At 39.4% G+C, this 18,159-nt stretch overlaps 1 protein-coding gene across 1 annotated transcript in view; it reads left to right on the top strand.

The window, feature by feature from the left end:
* Boll (boule homolog, RNA binding protein) overlaps window positions 1–18,159 on the top strand; it is a 93,534-nt gene that overhangs the window by 18,796 nt on the left and 56,579 nt on the right. The window contains exons 5-7 of the mRNA XM_051153701.1: window positions 1,451–1,526; window positions 8,379–8,506; window positions 15,734–15,805. Coding sequence (XP_051009658.1) covers window positions 1,451–1,526; window positions 8,379–8,506; window positions 15,734–15,805 — 276 coding nt within the window. The remainder of the gene's footprint in view (window positions 1–1,450; window positions 1,527–8,378; window positions 8,507–15,733; window positions 15,806–18,159) is intronic.

Raw genomic sequence — 18,159 nt, 5'->3', positions numbered from 1 at the left:
ACCTTTTTAGAGAAAAGGTACTTTAATTATATATTATTAAGATCTGACATGGTCAGTTCTTAGCCATAGTGGTTTTATATTCTGTAAAGTCATCATAAATACTGAATTGATGAATACTGAATTTCTGGTGTTTCTAGTTGAAATACAAGAAGGACCCAAAAATCTTTTAGTCATACTAGTGTCACCAGTAAACCAACATATAGCCTGGGTTCATATCCTACTGCTTGTAACAGAGACCTGAGAGAGACTGTTTAAAAGGTGGAAATAACTATTTTAGCTCATGGTTTCACAAGTTTCAGCTCATACCTGACTGGTTCTGTTGCTGTGGGCCTTCTGCAAGGCACAACATTCCTGGCCAGTGAGTGGCCGGGAAGCAGAGAATGACTGAGGAAGAGATCAGTGATAAATGAAAGCTCTCAAGAGCATGCATCCCATGGCTTACTTCCTCCAACTAAGCCTTACCTTTAAATTTTCCATTACTTCCCAAATGCTCTCAGATTATTAACCTATAGGTAGTCTGTTAAGTCAGATAGATCCCTTATCATCTGATCACCTCCTATGGGTGGATCTATCAGTTCAGAAAAAGCCTTCAACACATGACTTATTGGGAGGAGGGTGGACACTTTATATTCAAGCCATAGTAGACACTATACTTAATAATATTATTACTAAATTAGTATTTAATAATAATTAACATTGGCTTCATGGCAATAGCACTATATCCATACTTGAATTAACCATGTCGACACATTTTCTCCGTAAAGTATGTGACAACCTTCTTGTGCTTTGGAACACTAGTGCTTCAGCACCTGGCAGCCATTTAAAAAAAAAAAAACACATAATGTGGAAATCATATCTAAAAAAAACTTGGTTAAATTATGATAGCTAAAACAAAAATAATCATCACTTTGATCTTATCTGGGTATTTGTGCGTTGGACTACTGACATTTTCTTTACGTGTCCACTAATAATCTTGAAATGACTACAAATAGTGGTTCAGAAATTGCAAATAAATTTAGAGAATACGTAAGTTGCAATGCACAGTCAGTAAGTAGCAATGATTGCTACATCACCTAGATTCATCGCAGTAGAGCCAAGGTAAACATACAGAGTATCTGAGACTAGAGATGCAGCTCAGTTGGTAGCACACCGGCTCCCAATACCACAAACCAGGCAGCCTTGCAGCACTGGAAAGGTAGAGGCAAAAGGATCAAAAGTTCAAAGTTAGCTGATAATATATCAGGTTTGGGGCCAGCCTATGATCTATGAAGCTTTGTATTTATAACAACAACAACAACAACAATAATAATAATAGTAGTAGTAGTACTAAAAAACTTGTTACATGATATCTGTTAGTTTCGTGCTTTTTTCTTTTCTTTTTTTTTTTTTTGTCATTTATTTTTACAAATCATTGTGTCAAAATGACGGGTTTTTTTTTCCTTTATTTTAGGCTGAAAAACTTAATTATAAGGATAAGAAACTGAACATTGGTCCAGCAATAAGAAAACAACAAGTAGGGATTCCTCGTATGTATTGAGAGCTAATATTTTTTTAATATTTTGCATGGTCCTTTGTGAAATATTAGACTTTTATAAAAATATCTTGCTTCCTTAATGTAATAAAGTTATTTTAGCAAAGTTGGTGATCATATAAATATTCTTACCATAATTGAAAATATCGTAGTTTGAGGTATAAGGATATTTTATATAATAACATTTTAAGAAAAAATCTTTATTTTTAATTAGCATAAAAAGTACTACGTTTCATTACAGCATTTTTTACTGAAAATGCATGGTTTACCCTCCCTCAGATCCTTTCCACCCATCCAATTCTACACCTCATTGTTCATTCTCTCTCCCCCTCTCTTCTCTTCTCCTTTCCTCTCCTCTCCCTTCCCCTCCTCTCCTCCCCGTCCCACCTCTCTCCTCCCTCCTCTCCTCTCCTCCTCCTCCTCCTCCTCCTCCTCCTCCTCCTCTTCTTCTTCTTCTTCTTCTTCTTTCCTCTCTCTCTCTCTCTCTCTCTCTCTCTCTCTCTCTCTCTCTCTCTCTCTCTCTCTCCCCATGACAAACAGGCAAATAAAAAAAATAAAACAATGAAAAAGCACCAGACACACAAAAATAAAACCTATAAAAACAGGGTCAGAAACCATAATATACAAGCAAAAGACAAGTCAGGTTTTTTCAGACAAAGTAGTATGAGAGCAGAGACAACCCTGAGTTGATTTTACGTTGGCTACCTACTTCTGATCATGGAGCCTATCTTAAGTGTGGCTTATGTACTCAGTGAAACTCCACTGGAGAAAACAAAGTTTTCCTTTGTAAGCAGTTCTCACTTGTAGATAGCTTCTTGCATGTCCCCGTCCCGTGGGTTTAGTTATTCGGGTTCTCGAAGGGGGTCGTGGCCTGTGAATGAAGAATGGGCGAGAGAAGACACGACTCTAGAAAGGATGTCTTATCAAGAGTCATTTACTGAAAGCAGGTGTATGATTTTTAAAGTGTGCTTCAGGAAGGGCGGGGGAAGGAGGGAGAGCAGTGGGAAAGTACAGAATCTTCTGGGGTAGGAACCCCTGGGACAATGTGTGGGGCGGGGGGAGGAGACAGGTGGCCCCGCGGTCCTCTCCCAGAGACCACAGCACGTCAGATGTTCATGTACCGTGACTTCTGAGAAAGGCTACAAAGCCACGGTACACTGAGTGTTCCTTTTCTCAGTGTCAAGTTCCCTCTCCTGGGGCCAAGCACGATGTTTGCGGTTTGTCCGTTGCCAGGCAAAATGTTTGATAAGTTCTTTCTGTATAGGCTGGCTGGAAAGGGTCAGCTGGAGTTCAACGCAACCAGGGTCTCTCAGCTCAGCCAGGGTCTCTCGGCTCCCAACACTTGCATAGGGATGGAGCTCATGTCTACTCCTCTCCTCAGCACTAGGACCTCACCTAACTTGAACCTGGGCAAGGGCTGTGAATGCTGCCGCTGTCTCTGTGAATTCATATGTGGGTCACTCCTGTTGTGTTTCTGTGGCGTCAATCCATCCCACGAGGCTCTTTGAATCTTTCCTCCTCCTCTTCCACATAGCTCCCTGAGGGAAGGGGGAGTTGATAAAGACATCCCGTTTAAGATGGTCCAAAGTGTTGCAAAGTACAGAGGTACATTATTAGTTGTGGGTCTCTGTATTGGTTCCCATCTCCTACAGGAGGAATGATTACCTTCTTTGATGATGACTGAGTAAGGCATTGAATCTAAGGGTACAGCACAATGTCAGTAGGAGTCACTTTATGACTATGTTCCCTTAGCATAATAATAATATTTGCTTTTTCCCTAGATCAGTGGCCTATCTAGGACCACCTGAGCAGTGTCAGGCATGAGTTTCATCTTGTGGAGTGGGCCTTAAATACAGTGAGATAGTGTTTGGTTGTTCCCATGACATTGTGCCACTATTACACCATGTGTCATGCAGGCAGTTAGCTGTTAATAGATTGCAGGGTTTCTACCTAGACTAGCATGCAGAGTACCTTCCAGTACTACAAACACTAGTCCATAGGGGCGAAGGTTCTAGTTAGACACCAGCTCAACTCAGCAGTAGGACCTTACCATCAATTTTTCAAGAGCAACCAATAACGTTGGCAATAGCCTAGGGTTGTTGGAAGGTTTCCATGGGCACCTTTAGCCAACAACTCAGTTAGATGTAACCCATTTCAGGCCCTATAGGTTTTACTTGGGGTATCATATCCCCTATTATTTGGTAAATCCATTTAGATTTCTTTCATAAATGTATATATTTTATTTACTTATTCACTTTCCATCCCAATCGTAGCCCCTCCCTATTCTGCTCCCAGTCCCACCCTCTTTCCCTTTTCTCCCATCCTCCTTCTCTGTTCCTCAGAAAAGGGGAGCCTCCCCCATCGTTCCACCCCAGCCCATCAAGTCTCATTAGGACTGAGCACTCCCTCTTCCCCCATGGCCTCCAAGGCAGGGGGAGTGATCAAAAAGCAGTCAACTAAGTCCATGATAGTAACAGCACCCACTCCCTTTACGAGGAGACCCACATGAAGCCCAAGATGCTAATCGGCTACACCTGTGCAGGGGGCCTAAGTCTAGTCCCCCCATGACTCTCTGGGCCCTAGTTAGTTGGCTCTGTTGGTCTTCTTGTGCAGCTCCTGTCACCTCCAGGTCCTTCTGTTCTTCCCCCTACTCTTCCTATGCTTCACCCAATGTTTGGCTGTGAATCTACACAACTGTTTGGATCCGCTGCTGGGTGAAGCCTCTCAAAAGACAGCTATGCTAGGCTCCTATCTGCAAGCACAGCAGAGTATTGTTAATAGTGTCAGGAGTTGGCTCTCTGCCGTGGGGTGGGTGTCAGGTTGGGCCAGGCATTCATTGGGCCTTCCCTCAGTGTCTGCCCTATCTTTATCCCTGAACATCTTGTAGGCAGGGTAAAAGTCTTTAGGTCAAAGGTTTTGTGAGTGGGTTGGTGTTCCCCTCCCTCCACTAGGAGTCCTTTATAGTTAGAGGGTGTCCTCTTTAGTCTCCATGACCCCTGCTACTAGGAGTCTCACCTAGAGTCACCCCCATATCCTCCCAGAAGCCTACCCTGTCCTTGGTCTCCAGCTCATCACAGAGACACTTCTGCCCATGGTCTCTCTTCTCTCCAGGTCCTCTGTCCACCCTCATTTCTCTCTGTGCTCCCTCTACTACCTTGTTCCCTTTTTTCAACTACTTCCGCTGTCTATTCTAGTTCCCCTTCTGAGTGAGATTTAATCGTCTTCCCTTGGGTCCTCCTTGTTACTTATCTTCTTTGGGTCTGTGAATTGTAGAATGGTTATCCTGTACCATATAGCTAATACCTGCTTGTACCATGTGTATATACCATGTGTGTCTTTCTGGGTCTGGGTTACGTCACTCAGGATGATCTTTTCTAGTCCCAATCACCTGCAAATTCCATGATGTCCTTGTTTTTAATAGCTGAGTGATATTCTCATTGTGTAAATGTACCGCAGTTTTTTTATCCATTCTTCAGTTGAGGGACATCTAGGTTGTTTCCAGATTCTGACTATTATGAATAAAACTGCTTTGAACATAGTTGAGCATCTTTGAGGTATATGCTCAAGTCTTGAGGTAGAACTATTTCCAATTTTCTGAGAAAGCTCCAGATTGATTTCCAAAGTGGTTGTAGAAGTTTGCACTCCCACCAACAATGTAGGGCTATTTCCCTTTCCCTGCATCCTCACCAGCATGGGCTGTCACTTGAGTTTTTTTTATCATAGCCATTCTGATAGGTGTAAGATGGAATCTCAGAGTCATTTTGATTTTCAGTTTCCTGATGACTAAGGAAGTTGAGCATTTCTCAAAGGCTTCTCAGCCATTAGAGATTCCTCTGTTGAGAACTCTCTGGGTTTTTTTTGTTTGTTTGTTTGTTTTTGGTTTTGGTTTTTGGTTTTTTGTTGTTGTTGTTGTTGTTGTTGTTGTTGTTGTTGTTGTTGTTGTTGTTTGGTTTCGAGACAGGGTCTCTCTGTGTTAGCCTTGGCTATCCTGGACTTGCTTTGTAGACCAGGCTGGCCTCGAACTCACAGCAATGCACCTAACTCTGCCTCCCGAGTGCTGGAATTAAAGGCGTGCACCATCACGCCCGGCTTTTTTTTAACAGCAACAGCTGGATATTATTCCATTATGTAAATTACCACATTTTCTTTATCCATTCATCTGTTGGTGGACAACTAGGCTGTTTCCAATTTCTAGCTATTATGAATAGAGCAGCAATGATCATGGATGACCTAGTGTCTCTGTAGTGCTACTACATTGGAATAGATGTGGCAAAAGTGGGCATCCTTGTATTGTAACTTGAGTGGAAATACTTTGTTTCTGTTTTTGTTGATGCTGGCTGTGGGCTTGCTATAAATTGCCTTTGTTATGTTGAGGTTTGTCCCTTGTAACCCTAGATTCTTCAGAATTTTGATCATAAAAGGATGGTGGGTTTTATCAAAGGCCTTTTCTGCACCTAAGGAAATGATGATACTTTTTTGTCTTTTGGCCTGTTTATATGCTGGCTTACATTTACTGATTCCTTTATATTGAACCATCCCTGTATCTCTGGGATGGCACCTACTTGACTCATGTTGAATAACCTTTTTGATGTGTTCTTGAATTCCGTTTGCAAGTATTTTATAGAGAATTTTTGGTATCTATGTCCATAAGGAATATTAGTTGGTAATTTTTTGCTTGGGTTTTTGTGTGGTTTAGGCATCAGGGTAATTGTGACCTCAGAAAAAGAATCATAACATGTTCCTTCAGTGTCCACTTGGTGAAATAATTTAAGGAGTGCTGGCATTAGTTCTTCTTTGAAGGTCCAGTAGAATTATGCACAGAATCATCTTGCCCTGGCCTTGTCTTTTCTTGGTTGGGAAATTTTTAATTATACTAGGGACTGCGGGTATGTTTAAACTTTTATTTCATCTTGATTTAACTTTGGTATCTGCCTCCCTAGCTCTGAGATTGCAGGTTGCTGACATGCCTTGATTTTACATGGGCTATAAGGGATCTAAGTCCTCATTCTTTTGGCACGCACTTAACTGAGCCAAAAACAGTGCTGCTTAAGCAGAAAACATCAGTTCAAATGTGATCTCAAAATGCAAATCCATAGTCTTGACCATAGCTTGCTAAATTAAAGTCTCTGGAAATGGGTTATTTAAGAGCTATTTAAGTAAACTAGACGATTCTGGTGTATGTTGAAGTTTTAAGAAGCACTGGCATAATAGTAGAAGTAAAGTCGAGTCGATGGGCAGGTAGTGTAATTTAGGACATACGACTCTGGGAATATGGTATACATATAATGTTTGTATTTGCATGTGGGCACACAAGTGCTCATGCATGTGTGAGTACCCCTTCCTATTGCTCCCCACACTATTTTTTGAGACCGAAGTGTCTCACTGAACCTGGCACTCACTGGTTAGCTAGACTGGCCATCCAGCAATCTCTGGCTATCTGCCTATCTCCATCCCCTTCCCACCCACTCCTCAGGCCTAGTGTTACAGATGTGTAAGCCATGCATGGCTTTGTATTCAGATGCATTATTTAGGAACTTAACTATAGAGTCTGTAGTTTTCATGTTCTCTAAATTATGTAAATTATATTTATAAAAATAATAATTTAGTTAATAACTATATAAATTGTTTAATTAGACTGGTATTAGAATCTGAATTGGGGGGTTTTGAAAGGGGATTTATTTCTCTCACAGTTTCACACAAAAGTTCATCATCAAAAGCAATGAGGCCAGGAACCTAGAGGCTGGAGCTGATGCAGAGGCCATAGAGGAGTGTTCCTTACTGGCTTTCCTCCCCATGGCTTGCTCACCCTGCTTTCTTTCTTTCTTTCTTTCCTTTTTCATTAATTTATTTATTCATTCATTCATTCATTCATTCACTTTACATCCTAACTGTAGCCCCCCTCCTTTCCTCCCAACCCTTCCTCACATACCCTTCTTCCCTCACTCTCCCTTCTCCTCAGAGAAGGGGGAGGTTGCCTCATGGGTACCAACTGGCCCTGACACATTGAGTCACTGCAGGACTAGGCACATCCTCTCCTATTGAGGCCAGATGAGACAGCCCAGTTAGGGGAATGGGATCCAATGGCAGGCATCAGAGTCAGAGAGGGTGCCCCACTTCAGTTGTTGGGGGACCCACATGAAAACCAAGCAGCACATTTGCCACATATGTGCAGGGGGCCTAGGCCCAGCCCATGCATTCTCTTTGGTTGGTGGTTCAGGCTCTGTGAGCCCTCATGGCCCAGGTTGGTTGACTCTGTAGGTCTTCTTGTGGAGCCCTTGAACCTCCAGCTCCCCAATCTTTGCTCCAGCGCTTCCATAGGATTCCACGAGCTCTGTCTAATGGTTGTGGGTTGCTGCATCTGTTTCCATCAGCTGCTGGGGGAAGTCTCTCAAAGGACTTAATGCTAGGCTCCTGTCTACAAGCATAGCAGAGTAACATTAACGGTGTCAGGGATTGGTTCTTTCCCGTGGAATGGGTCTCAAGTACGGCCAGTCTTTGGTTGGCTGTTCCCTCAATCCTTTCCCATCTTTGTCCTTGCACATATTGTAGACAAATTTTGATCCGAACATTTTGTGGGTGGGTTGGTGTCCTTATCAAATTTTGGGATTTCCATTATTTCTTATTTGTCTTGTTTTTTACTTCATCCTTATAATCTAATAAAAGCTCTGGTGTATTATGTTTTAAAATAGATTCTTTAGAGATGCTTTAATACATAGAATTTTAAGTATTTCACTTTTACTATAGCTATGTAGAAGCCTTAAAATATTTCTTCAAAATGTGCTTAGAAATTACATATTCATAAAATTAAATTAAACATTTCCATTTTTATTCTTATTCTTTGCTTTAGGTTCTAGTATAATGCCAGCAGCTGGAACAATGTATCTAACCACTTCAACTGGATATCCATACACTTACCATAATGGCGTTGCTTATTTTCATACTCCAGAAGTGACTTCTGTCCCACCATCTTGGCCTGTAAGTGATTTTCATTTTAGAAGAGTTTCTACCAGGTATTTTTAAATTTGTTTTTATCTTATGTATTTGATGTTTTGTTTTTTGTTTTTTACATTTGCTTATAGTGTGTGTCACCAATGAATGTGGAGGTTAGAGTACAGTTTGCAAGGGTTGGTTTTCCTTCCACCATGTTGGACCTGGGGACCCGTATCCACTGAGCATCTCACTGGCCCTGCTTCTGAAATATTTAAAACACAAACCAATAATACACCTACATTGCTACTACCCAAATTAACAAATGTTAATACCTTGTCATATTAATTTCTTTTAAAAGAGGAAATAAAATATGGCAAATTCATGTAAAGTTTCCTTATTTCCATACCTTTTACTTTTTCTTCTTCAGGATTTCTTCTTCATTGTGTATGTTCTTATTACAGATATATGTACCAGTAAGCAACATAGGTAACTTTGTTTTTAAACACTGGGTAGTTTTTAAATACCGTATAAATAATCTGGTTTTCAACTTGAATGCATTTTTTGACAGTTAAATTATTGGCCCTTTGTAGACCATGTGGACTGTGTTAACCCTTATATATCTGTACACTTGAATATTTCGTAATATCCTATTTTTGGTATACAACCATTTTTATAATCCTTTAGTCATAGACATTTCAATTTTTCTGCAATCAACACTGTATGGAACAACTAGATCTTGCATGTATGTAGGCTCTTCTGGGACAGTGGTTTTCACAGTTTTTGCTTATAGCCCTCTGGATTGCTTTTGGAAAATTATGAATATACTCACTTATATTTAAAGTACATTCTAGGTCTAAATATTATATATTTTAGATGTGCTACAAATATATCTTTAGCAATATTTTGTACCTGTGTACTTGGCTTTATCTTAATAACTGGAAATATCTGCTCAACAGTTTAGCTAGTTAACAAAACTAGTTGACTACTCAACTAAATGAAATGGTATCATAATATTCTGACATCATTTAACTCATATACATGAGTTAATATGTACCCCTAGGATCCATGTACTAATTTAACTTTGTTCCCTGGATGAAATAAGATACTATTAAATTTAATGTTTGTTTTACAAGTTCTTATTGCTTTGTTTCTTCCTATTTTTCATGACACTGCCTTCTTGAATTATGTGTTTCATGCCTAGAAAGTGTTTTCACTCCAAAGCATTATAGCATAATCTGCAGTAAGTAAGAGGCATGCCTTTTTAAGAAAAGAATGATGATAGAAGGGGAGTTTTACTAAGAAAAATACAGAAGACAGATAGACTAAGTCAGACAATGAAAATTTGCGATCTTACTCGTTGGTTATGCCTATATATCAGTAGAAAATATGTTCCTCTTAATACTATGGTAGACTATGTACATAGACGCAGAGTCTCGCATTGATAAAATATGTGTATCTTATCTACACAATAGGAGCTTTCAAAGAAAGAAAAAGACACTACTCGGTGCTTTCCAAGCTCCAGTTTTGTCCATTGTGTGCCAGCTCTTAAAATGACCAGGTCCATTTTTTCAGTAGGTCATTTTTTAAATTAATTATTTTATGTGTATCTGTGTTATGCCTGCATGTAGATCTGTGTGAGTGAGGGTCTCAGATCCTCTGGACCTGGAGTTTATAGACAGTTGTGAGCTGCCGTGTGGGTGCTGGGCATTGAACCCAGATCCTCTGGAAGAGCAGCCAGTGCTCTTAACCTCTGACCATCTCTCTAGCCAAAGTGGGTCATTTTTTAAAACTCTGCTTTTTCAGTTCTTTATCTATTCTGGCTATTAACCTATGCCCAATGTGTCGCTGGCACAGTTCCAATTCTGTGGGTGTACTCTTCACCCCATTGATTGTTGCTTTCGCTAAGCCAAAACTTTTTAGTTTTATGAAGCCCAATTTGTGAATTGTTGGTCTTAATTCTTGGACAAATGGAGCCCTATTCAGAAAGTCCTTTTCTACAGCTATATTATGTAGAGTACTACCTATGTTTTATTCTAGCAACTTCAGTGTTCAGGTTTCACACTTAGGTTTTTTATCTACCTGCATTGAGTTTTTGTGCAAGGTGATAGACACAGGAATAATTTCATTCTTTACCATTTATTGAGGTTGCTTTATTTTCTCCAGAGTATATTTTTGACAGCTGAAGTTATATTTACTAGTGTTTGGATCTTTCATTTTGTCCTATTAGACTGTCTGTTTTTGTACCAATACCATATTGTTTTTATTACTGCAACTTTGTAGTAGAGCTTAAGCTCTGGCATTGTCACCCCTCCAGTATCACTCTTTTTGCTAAGGACGTTTTTGGTTCTCTAGGGTCTTTTATGGTTCCATATGAATTTTAGGATAGTATTTTTTCCTGTGCTTATTTTCAAAATATGAATTTTACAAATCCATAAGTTTGATGCCTTTTCATTTTCTAGTGTCTTTATCTCTTCAGAAGCATAAAGGTTTTCATTGTAGAGGTCCCTGCCTTCCTTGGATAGGGTTCATCCTGTGCACTTTCTCTTTAAGGCCACGGTGAATGGAAATGTGTCCATGTCTATTGTGTCTGTATAGAAAAGCTTTTGATGTGTAGGGGATGAACCTGTATCCTGCCACATTGCTAATTTGTTTATTATTTCTAGAAAATTTCTCGTAGACGTTTTGTGATTTCTTAACTCATCTTCAGATAGAGATAGTTACCTCTTTTCCTGTAAGTGTCCCTCTGATTTCCTTGTCTTGCCTTATTTTTCCAGCTAGTGCTTCTGGCACAATCTTGAAAAGAGTTAGACTAGTGGACAGCCTTGTCTCCTTCCTCACGTTAGTGGGATTGCCTCAGTCGTTTCTCTACTTGGGATAATTTGGGCTGTGTATTTCTCATGGATAGCTTTTACTAGGTTGAAGTATGTCCCCTCTGATTCTATAGACCTTTCATCATGAGAGAATATTGGATTTCATCAAAGGGTTTCCTGTGTCTATTGGGATGATTATGTGGTTTTGTAAGTTGGTTTTCTGGTTCACTACATGTTTATTTACTTCACTATGTTGAAATATCCCTGCATTTCAGGGCTAATGCTGACTTGGTGATGGTGAGTAATCTTTTGGGTGTATTTGTATGGTACATTTGCAAGTATTTCCTGGAGCATTTTTACATCTGTGCTTATGAGATATATTAGCCTGTAGTTTTCTTTTTGTATGTATGCCTTTACCTGATGTGGGGTATCAGAGTGATATGGCTGCAGAGAAAGAGTTTGGGAGTGCTCCTTCTGTTTCTGCTTTTTAAAATATTTTAGTAAGTAATAGCTGTAGGTCTTTGAAAGGCTGGTACAGTTCTGTGTGAACCCATCTGATCATAAAACTTTTGGTTGGAAAACTTTTATTTCAGTCTTGTCACTTGTTACCGGCCTATTTAGGTTGCTCACTTCTTGTGGTTTAATTTTGGTGATTTGGCTCAATCTAGGACTCTATTTATTTTACAACTTGGAGGAGTACAGGTTTTTAAAGTTTCTGAACGTCTTTGGTGTCTACTATAATGTTTGCATGTTCATTTCTAGTTCCACTAATTTGAGTCCTCTCTTGCTTTCTTTGTTTTGGTTGGGCCAGGGGGTCTGTCAGTTTTGTTCATTTCTCACAGAGCCAGCTTAGTTCAGTTGATTCGCTTTGTTGTTGTTGTTGTTTCTATTTCATAATCCGTTGACTGGGTTTGAATTTGGTTTGTTCTTATTTTCCCAAATATTATGAGTTGTATCATTAAGCCACTTATTTATGCTCTTTCTGATTTTTAATGTAGGCACTGAAAGCCATAAATTTCCCTCTTGGGTACGTTTCCAGTGTATCCTAGGAGTTTTGTTACATTGTATTTTCATTTTTACTTAGATCAAGAAAATTTGTTGTAACTTTTTTTTTATTCTTTGTGAGTTTCACATCATAAATCCCAGTCCCACACATCTCCCCATTGGTATCTGCCCTCTGCCATTGCAACATTCTCCTTAAAAGAAAAAAAAATTTTTTTTAAATCTCATCATGGGAGGTGTAGTATGTCACCATGTGTCCCACAGTATATAGCTTTTTGTCCACACATCTTTACTTGAAAATGTTCATTGCAAGGGTTCATTGGTCTAGTTTGAAGCCTCGGGTTTCTGCTATACCGTCAATACTGGATCTTCACTGGGACTCCTCTCAGACATCCTGCTGTTGCCCTGTCATTTGAGGTACTGCAAATAGATGTTGGGGTGGGCCAACTCACAGCTCTGGATCTGGGCTTGGGTGGTGGCTGAGTTGGTCAGCCTGCTGGCTCTCTCACATCCACACCACCAGGACAAGCTCTCCAGCACTGCCCCAGTTAGCTCACCCATGGCCAGCTCTCTGTCAGAACCAGCTCACCCACACCTTTGATATCAACACCAGCTCTATTGTGCTGCCCAGGCAACGTGCAGGGCCCGCTTTCTCTAGTGCTGCAGCCAATGAAGCATAGAACAAAATGGAACGTTTTTTATTTCTTGATATCTTCTTTGACCTATTCATCATTACGTTATTTAATCTCCATGAGTTTGTGTATTTGCTAGAGATTTGTTTGCAGTCAGTTTTGTTTTATCACATTGTGATCAGCTAGGATACACACATTTATTTCAGTCTTTTTTAATTTATAAATATTGGTTTTGTATCCAAGAATGGTCTGTTTTGTAGATGCTTATGTGTGCTGCTGAATATAATGTGGATTCTTTGTTATTTGCATGGAATATTCAGTAGGTATCTGTGAAGTCGTTTGATGTGTGATGCCATTTAATTCTGATATTTCTTTCTTTTTTTTTTTTTTTTTTTGTCCAAATGACAAGTATATTAGAAAAAGCAGAAAATTGAAATTACCTGCTATTAATAGGTTGATGTTAATCTGTGTATTTAAATCCAGAATTTTTTTATTCAGCTCAGTTTGCCAGTTTTGTGGATATATGTTTAGGACAGTAATGTATTCTTGGTTAACTGTTTCCTTGATTATGTGTTCCTTTTATCTCTTTTAACTAATTTTAGTTAGACGTGTAATTTGTCAGATACTAGGATACCAACACCTGATTGTTTCCTTGTCCCATTTGATTGGAATACTACTTTTGTGCGTACTTTCACTCTAAGGTGTTGTCTATCTTTAAATCTAAGGTGTTTTGAGTATATAACAAATAGACTTTATTTCTTGTTAAATTCAGCCAGCCTGAGACTTTTCACTGAGGAATTTAAGACCACTCATTGATCTTTAAGATTTTTGAAAACTATGTTTTAATTATGTGGATTTTTTGTGTTTGTATACTTTGTAATTTAGTAGTATGACTTCATATTTCTTTCCACAGTCAGCCAAAAAAACTGCTTCCTGTATTTTATTTATGTAAAGTTTGGTGAATATACATTTTTAGGCTGTTAATTTGATTTTTTTTTCTCCTTCAACTATTTCAGGTAGTTTTGCTAGGTATATTAGTTCAGGTTAACCCTCATGGTTTTATGGGACTTGTAATGCATGTAGGCTCTCTGACTTTCAAATAATTCATTGAGTATTCAGCTGTTCTTCTGATGAGTTTTGCTTTATATGTGACTGGTGTTTTTTTTCCCCCCTTTTGCAGCTTTCAAATAACTTTCTTTGTTCTGTATACTTAGTGTTTTAACTATGATATGCCATGGAATTTTCTTGTCTATTTGATGTTCTAAGTGTTTCTTGGGTCTGTATGGGTGTGTCTTTCCTTAGTTTGAGGAGGTTTTCTTCTGTGATTTTGTTGAAGATCTGGTCATGCCATAGAGAGTTGGTGTTCTTTTCACCAATCTTTGCCTGTAATTCTAAGGTATGGCCATTTCATGGTGTCCTACATTTCCTGTATGTTCCTTTTCTGTATTCTTTTATTATTTTTATATTTGTTATTTTCTGTAGATTATCTACTTTATTCTTGAGTCCTGTATTCTATATTCTGCTTAATTCCTTCCACTTATAAGGCTTTCCTTTGAATTTTTCTAGTTGAGTTGTTATTGGGTTTTTCAATTCCATCTTCATTTCAGCTTGAGTCCACATCACTGTTTATATTTATTGAATTCCATTTTTACCTCTTGGCTTGTCTCCATTGTACCTATAAACCCTATGTTTGTGGCCACTGCTCGGGAGGCGGGGGTTATTCTCCTGAAGTTAACTGAGCTGTCTCTGTGTCTTCTTTAAACTTGAATGCTTTGATGAAACTTACTGTTGTGCTTTTAAATTCTTTATCCCAGAGCTCATCTAGAAAGTGTCATTGGCAAACAGTCCTTTTTTTATTTATTCTTCTTTCATATATTATATCCTGACTGCAGTTTCCCTCCCTCCCTCCCTCCCAGTCTTTTTCCCCCACCTCCCGTCTCCCTCAGATCCATTTCTCCTCCATTTTTCTTCAGAAAAGGGCAGGCCTTCCAGGGATATCAACCAAACATGGCATGTGACAAGTTACAACAATAGTAGGCCCTTCCCCTCATATTAAGGCTGGACTAGGCACTAAGCAACCCAGTAGCAGGAAAAGGGTCCCAAAAGCAGGCAAAAAAGTCAGAGGCAGACCCAGCTCCCACCGTTGGAGTCACACAAGAACACTAAATTACACAACAATAACAAGAATGCAGAGGGCCTAGATCAAACCTATGCAGGGGCCCTGATTATCACTGCAGTCTCTGCGGCCCCCGTGAGCCCTAGTTGGTTGATTCTATGGGCCATGTTCTCCTGGTGTCCTTGACCCCTCTGGCCCCTACAGTTCTTCCTCCCTGTCTTCAGCAGGATTCCCTGAGCTCTGCCTTCTGCTTGGCTGTGAGTCTCTGTATCTGCTCCCCTCAGTTGATGAATGTAGCCTCTCTAATGACACTTACACTGTGCTCTCCCATATGAGTAGAACAGAATGTAAGGTCATAGGGTTTTGTTTTGTTTTCAGTTCATATGGTGGATTACACTGATGGGTATTTGTATATTGACCTACACCAGGTGCCTTTTTTTTCCTAAATGTTCTCATAGATCTTTATTTTCATAATTTTTGGAGGTGGTAAGTTTCAGACTTAAAGAAACTTCTCTGGCGTTTATTTTAGTGTTACTCTGGAAATGAAGCCGCATAGGAAAACTGATGATTTTACTAAGTAGATTTAAATAAAATTGTTAATAATACCAACAAGAGGAAGAAAAACAATATTTTAATCAGTAGCCAAAAGTTAACTGTGCTTAGGTAATAATTCAAGGCTTTTCTTAAAACACGGTTTTGTTTCCTCCCACAGTCACGTTCCATATCTAGCTCTCCTGTGATGGTGGCTCAGCCGGTTTACCAGCAGCCTGCATATCACTACCAGGTGGGCGTCGGGTCCGTTAGACCCTGGGCTGAGGGGCCTGGGGGGATGGCTCTGCGGGGAAAGACATAACTAAACATGTGGGGGGGACCCTAGTGCTGCAGGGGCAGAGACAGCCAGATCCCTGAGCTCACTCGCTGGCCAGTCTGCCTCAGAAAATGAGGAGAGCAGGGGAGAGATATCTGGCCACAAGTCACTCTGTAGCCTCCAGTGTGTGCACATAGTACAACACATGTACACACACACACACACACACACACACACACACACACACACACACACACACACGTCTCTGTGATAAGGAAGTAGCTCGGAGGTAGAGTACTTGCTTAGCATGTAGGAGAAACAAGGTTTATCCCAACTACAGTTTTTTAAGAAGTCCAAATGTTTTTAAGTCCTTTTCAAGTATACTTCATGTTTTTGTTTTATATGCAAAGACTAACTTGGAAAAGGCAGTTAAGTTTTGAAAGAGGATAAATTTGCTTCCTTTCAGCAAATGTAATGAATTCAGTTCTCTCCTGTTTAAAACTTATTCTAAAACTTCTTTGATATGCTGCAGTGTAGAATCTCTCATAGCATCCATGGTGCCCTGGGTTCCGTTCCCAGCACCACTCAAAAACAGTCTTGAGCAGTAATTCACAAAGGCATTAGCCTTCCTGTGTTACTTTTAATTTGTGATTATTACATTTAACACAGTATATATTGAAATAAGCGATATACTGTGATATATTAACTATTAGGGTAGCTCCCTTTAGTTAACCAGGACTCATCTTTAATTCTAGTGGGAGGTTGGGACTAAAAGAACTGTGATATATTGTCAGGCCATTTTAATTTTTAGCAGGGTCAACAATGACTTATAGACAAAACTTGGGTAACAACCTGTTTTTATAAATAAAGCCTTCTTGGAATGTAACCATATTTATTTATGAACTATCTATAGTTGCCTTTGCACTTGAAGGTTGTGTAATTCTAACAGAGATTGTATGGCCTGAGCCCTTCTTTAAAAAGTTTTTCAACTTCTGGTCTATAACATTTGTATATAAAATCACATTTTCATACTTCTGGAATAGTAGAGGAGCTGTTACTGTTTTTTCTTTTTCAACTTTTAAAATACACCCATATAAAATATGGAAGGGTTATGGTGAAATTCGGTGATAGAATTCTTCCTTAACATATGTAAGACCCTGGGTTTTATTCCTAGCAGTGTGAAAAGAAGGAAGAGAAAGGAGTGAGTTAGGGAAAAAGAATGACAAAAGGAAAGAGAAAGAAAGGCAGGGGTTTCTCAGTTGGCACAGTGGTTTCCTGGCAGGTATGAGGCCCTGCTTCTGCCCTCAGGACCCACCTGTGTTGGAAGTGGTGACTTACACGTGTAATCTCTGCACTTGGGGGCTGCAGACAAGACAGGTGGACCAGACTTAGCTATATAGACATTAGAGACCAGTCTGAGTTCTATGAAATCTTGTCTCCAAAAAGAAAAGAAAACGAAATAATTGGGTTAATGTTTTATAATCCTTTACTATTAGACTTTTAAACTATATTATTCATTGTGTATGAGTATTTTGTATGAATTTATGTGTGCAGTGCCCTTGGAGGCCAGAAGAGGGACTCAGATCCCCTGGAACTGGAGATACCAACAGTTGTGAGCCATTGTGTGGGTCCTGGAAATGGAACCTGGTGCCTCTGAAAGAGCAAAAAGTGCTCTTAACTACTGAACTAACTCTCCATTCCCCTACTATTAGATCTATCTTTTAATTTTTTTAAATTTACTTATTTACTGTAATTTATTCATAATACATCTGGATTGTTGTTACTCCTCACTTATATCTTCCCGCTCCCACCCTCCCTCCCTCTCCCACCCTATTCCCTCCATTAGCCTTATTTTTAATTGTATTATGCTAATAAACTTAAGATATTTTCTCCACTTAAAAATTAAAGTAAATTAATGCCATTCATTTAAAATCTATTGGTAGAATGACTTTTCCGAAATCATCAGGAAATTTCAGCTGAGACTCTAAAGACAATCATTAGGCACATCATTTGAAATAACTGGCCAAATACTGTGAAACCACTTCTGAAACTCTTAGTTCACTGCCCACCTAGACCTATATGTAAGGGGATTCTAAGATCATGGGAGCTTAGTACCAAAGGTCTGTTAGGGTGCAGTGGCATTTCCATGTCTCTTGGGCCACATGAGGACCTCAGAGAATGACTACAGAAACATAGAATCTACCTTCTGAGTCCTTGGGGATGTTGGCGCTTTGGTCCTTGATCTCCTAAGAAACAGCAAAAGAGCATGTTGGTAGAGCCAGGGAACAATCTGTAGTGGGAACCTATTGGAACAAAGGCTCATGTTTCCT

Source organism: Acomys russatus, chromosome 12 (assembly GCF_903995435.1).
Source record: "Acomys russatus chromosome 12, mAcoRus1.1, whole genome shotgun sequence".
In the NCBI taxonomy this organism is placed as follows: domain Eukaryota; kingdom Metazoa; phylum Chordata; class Mammalia; order Rodentia; family Muridae; genus Acomys; species Acomys russatus.
This window is presented reverse-complemented; position numbering and strand designations above follow the sequence as displayed.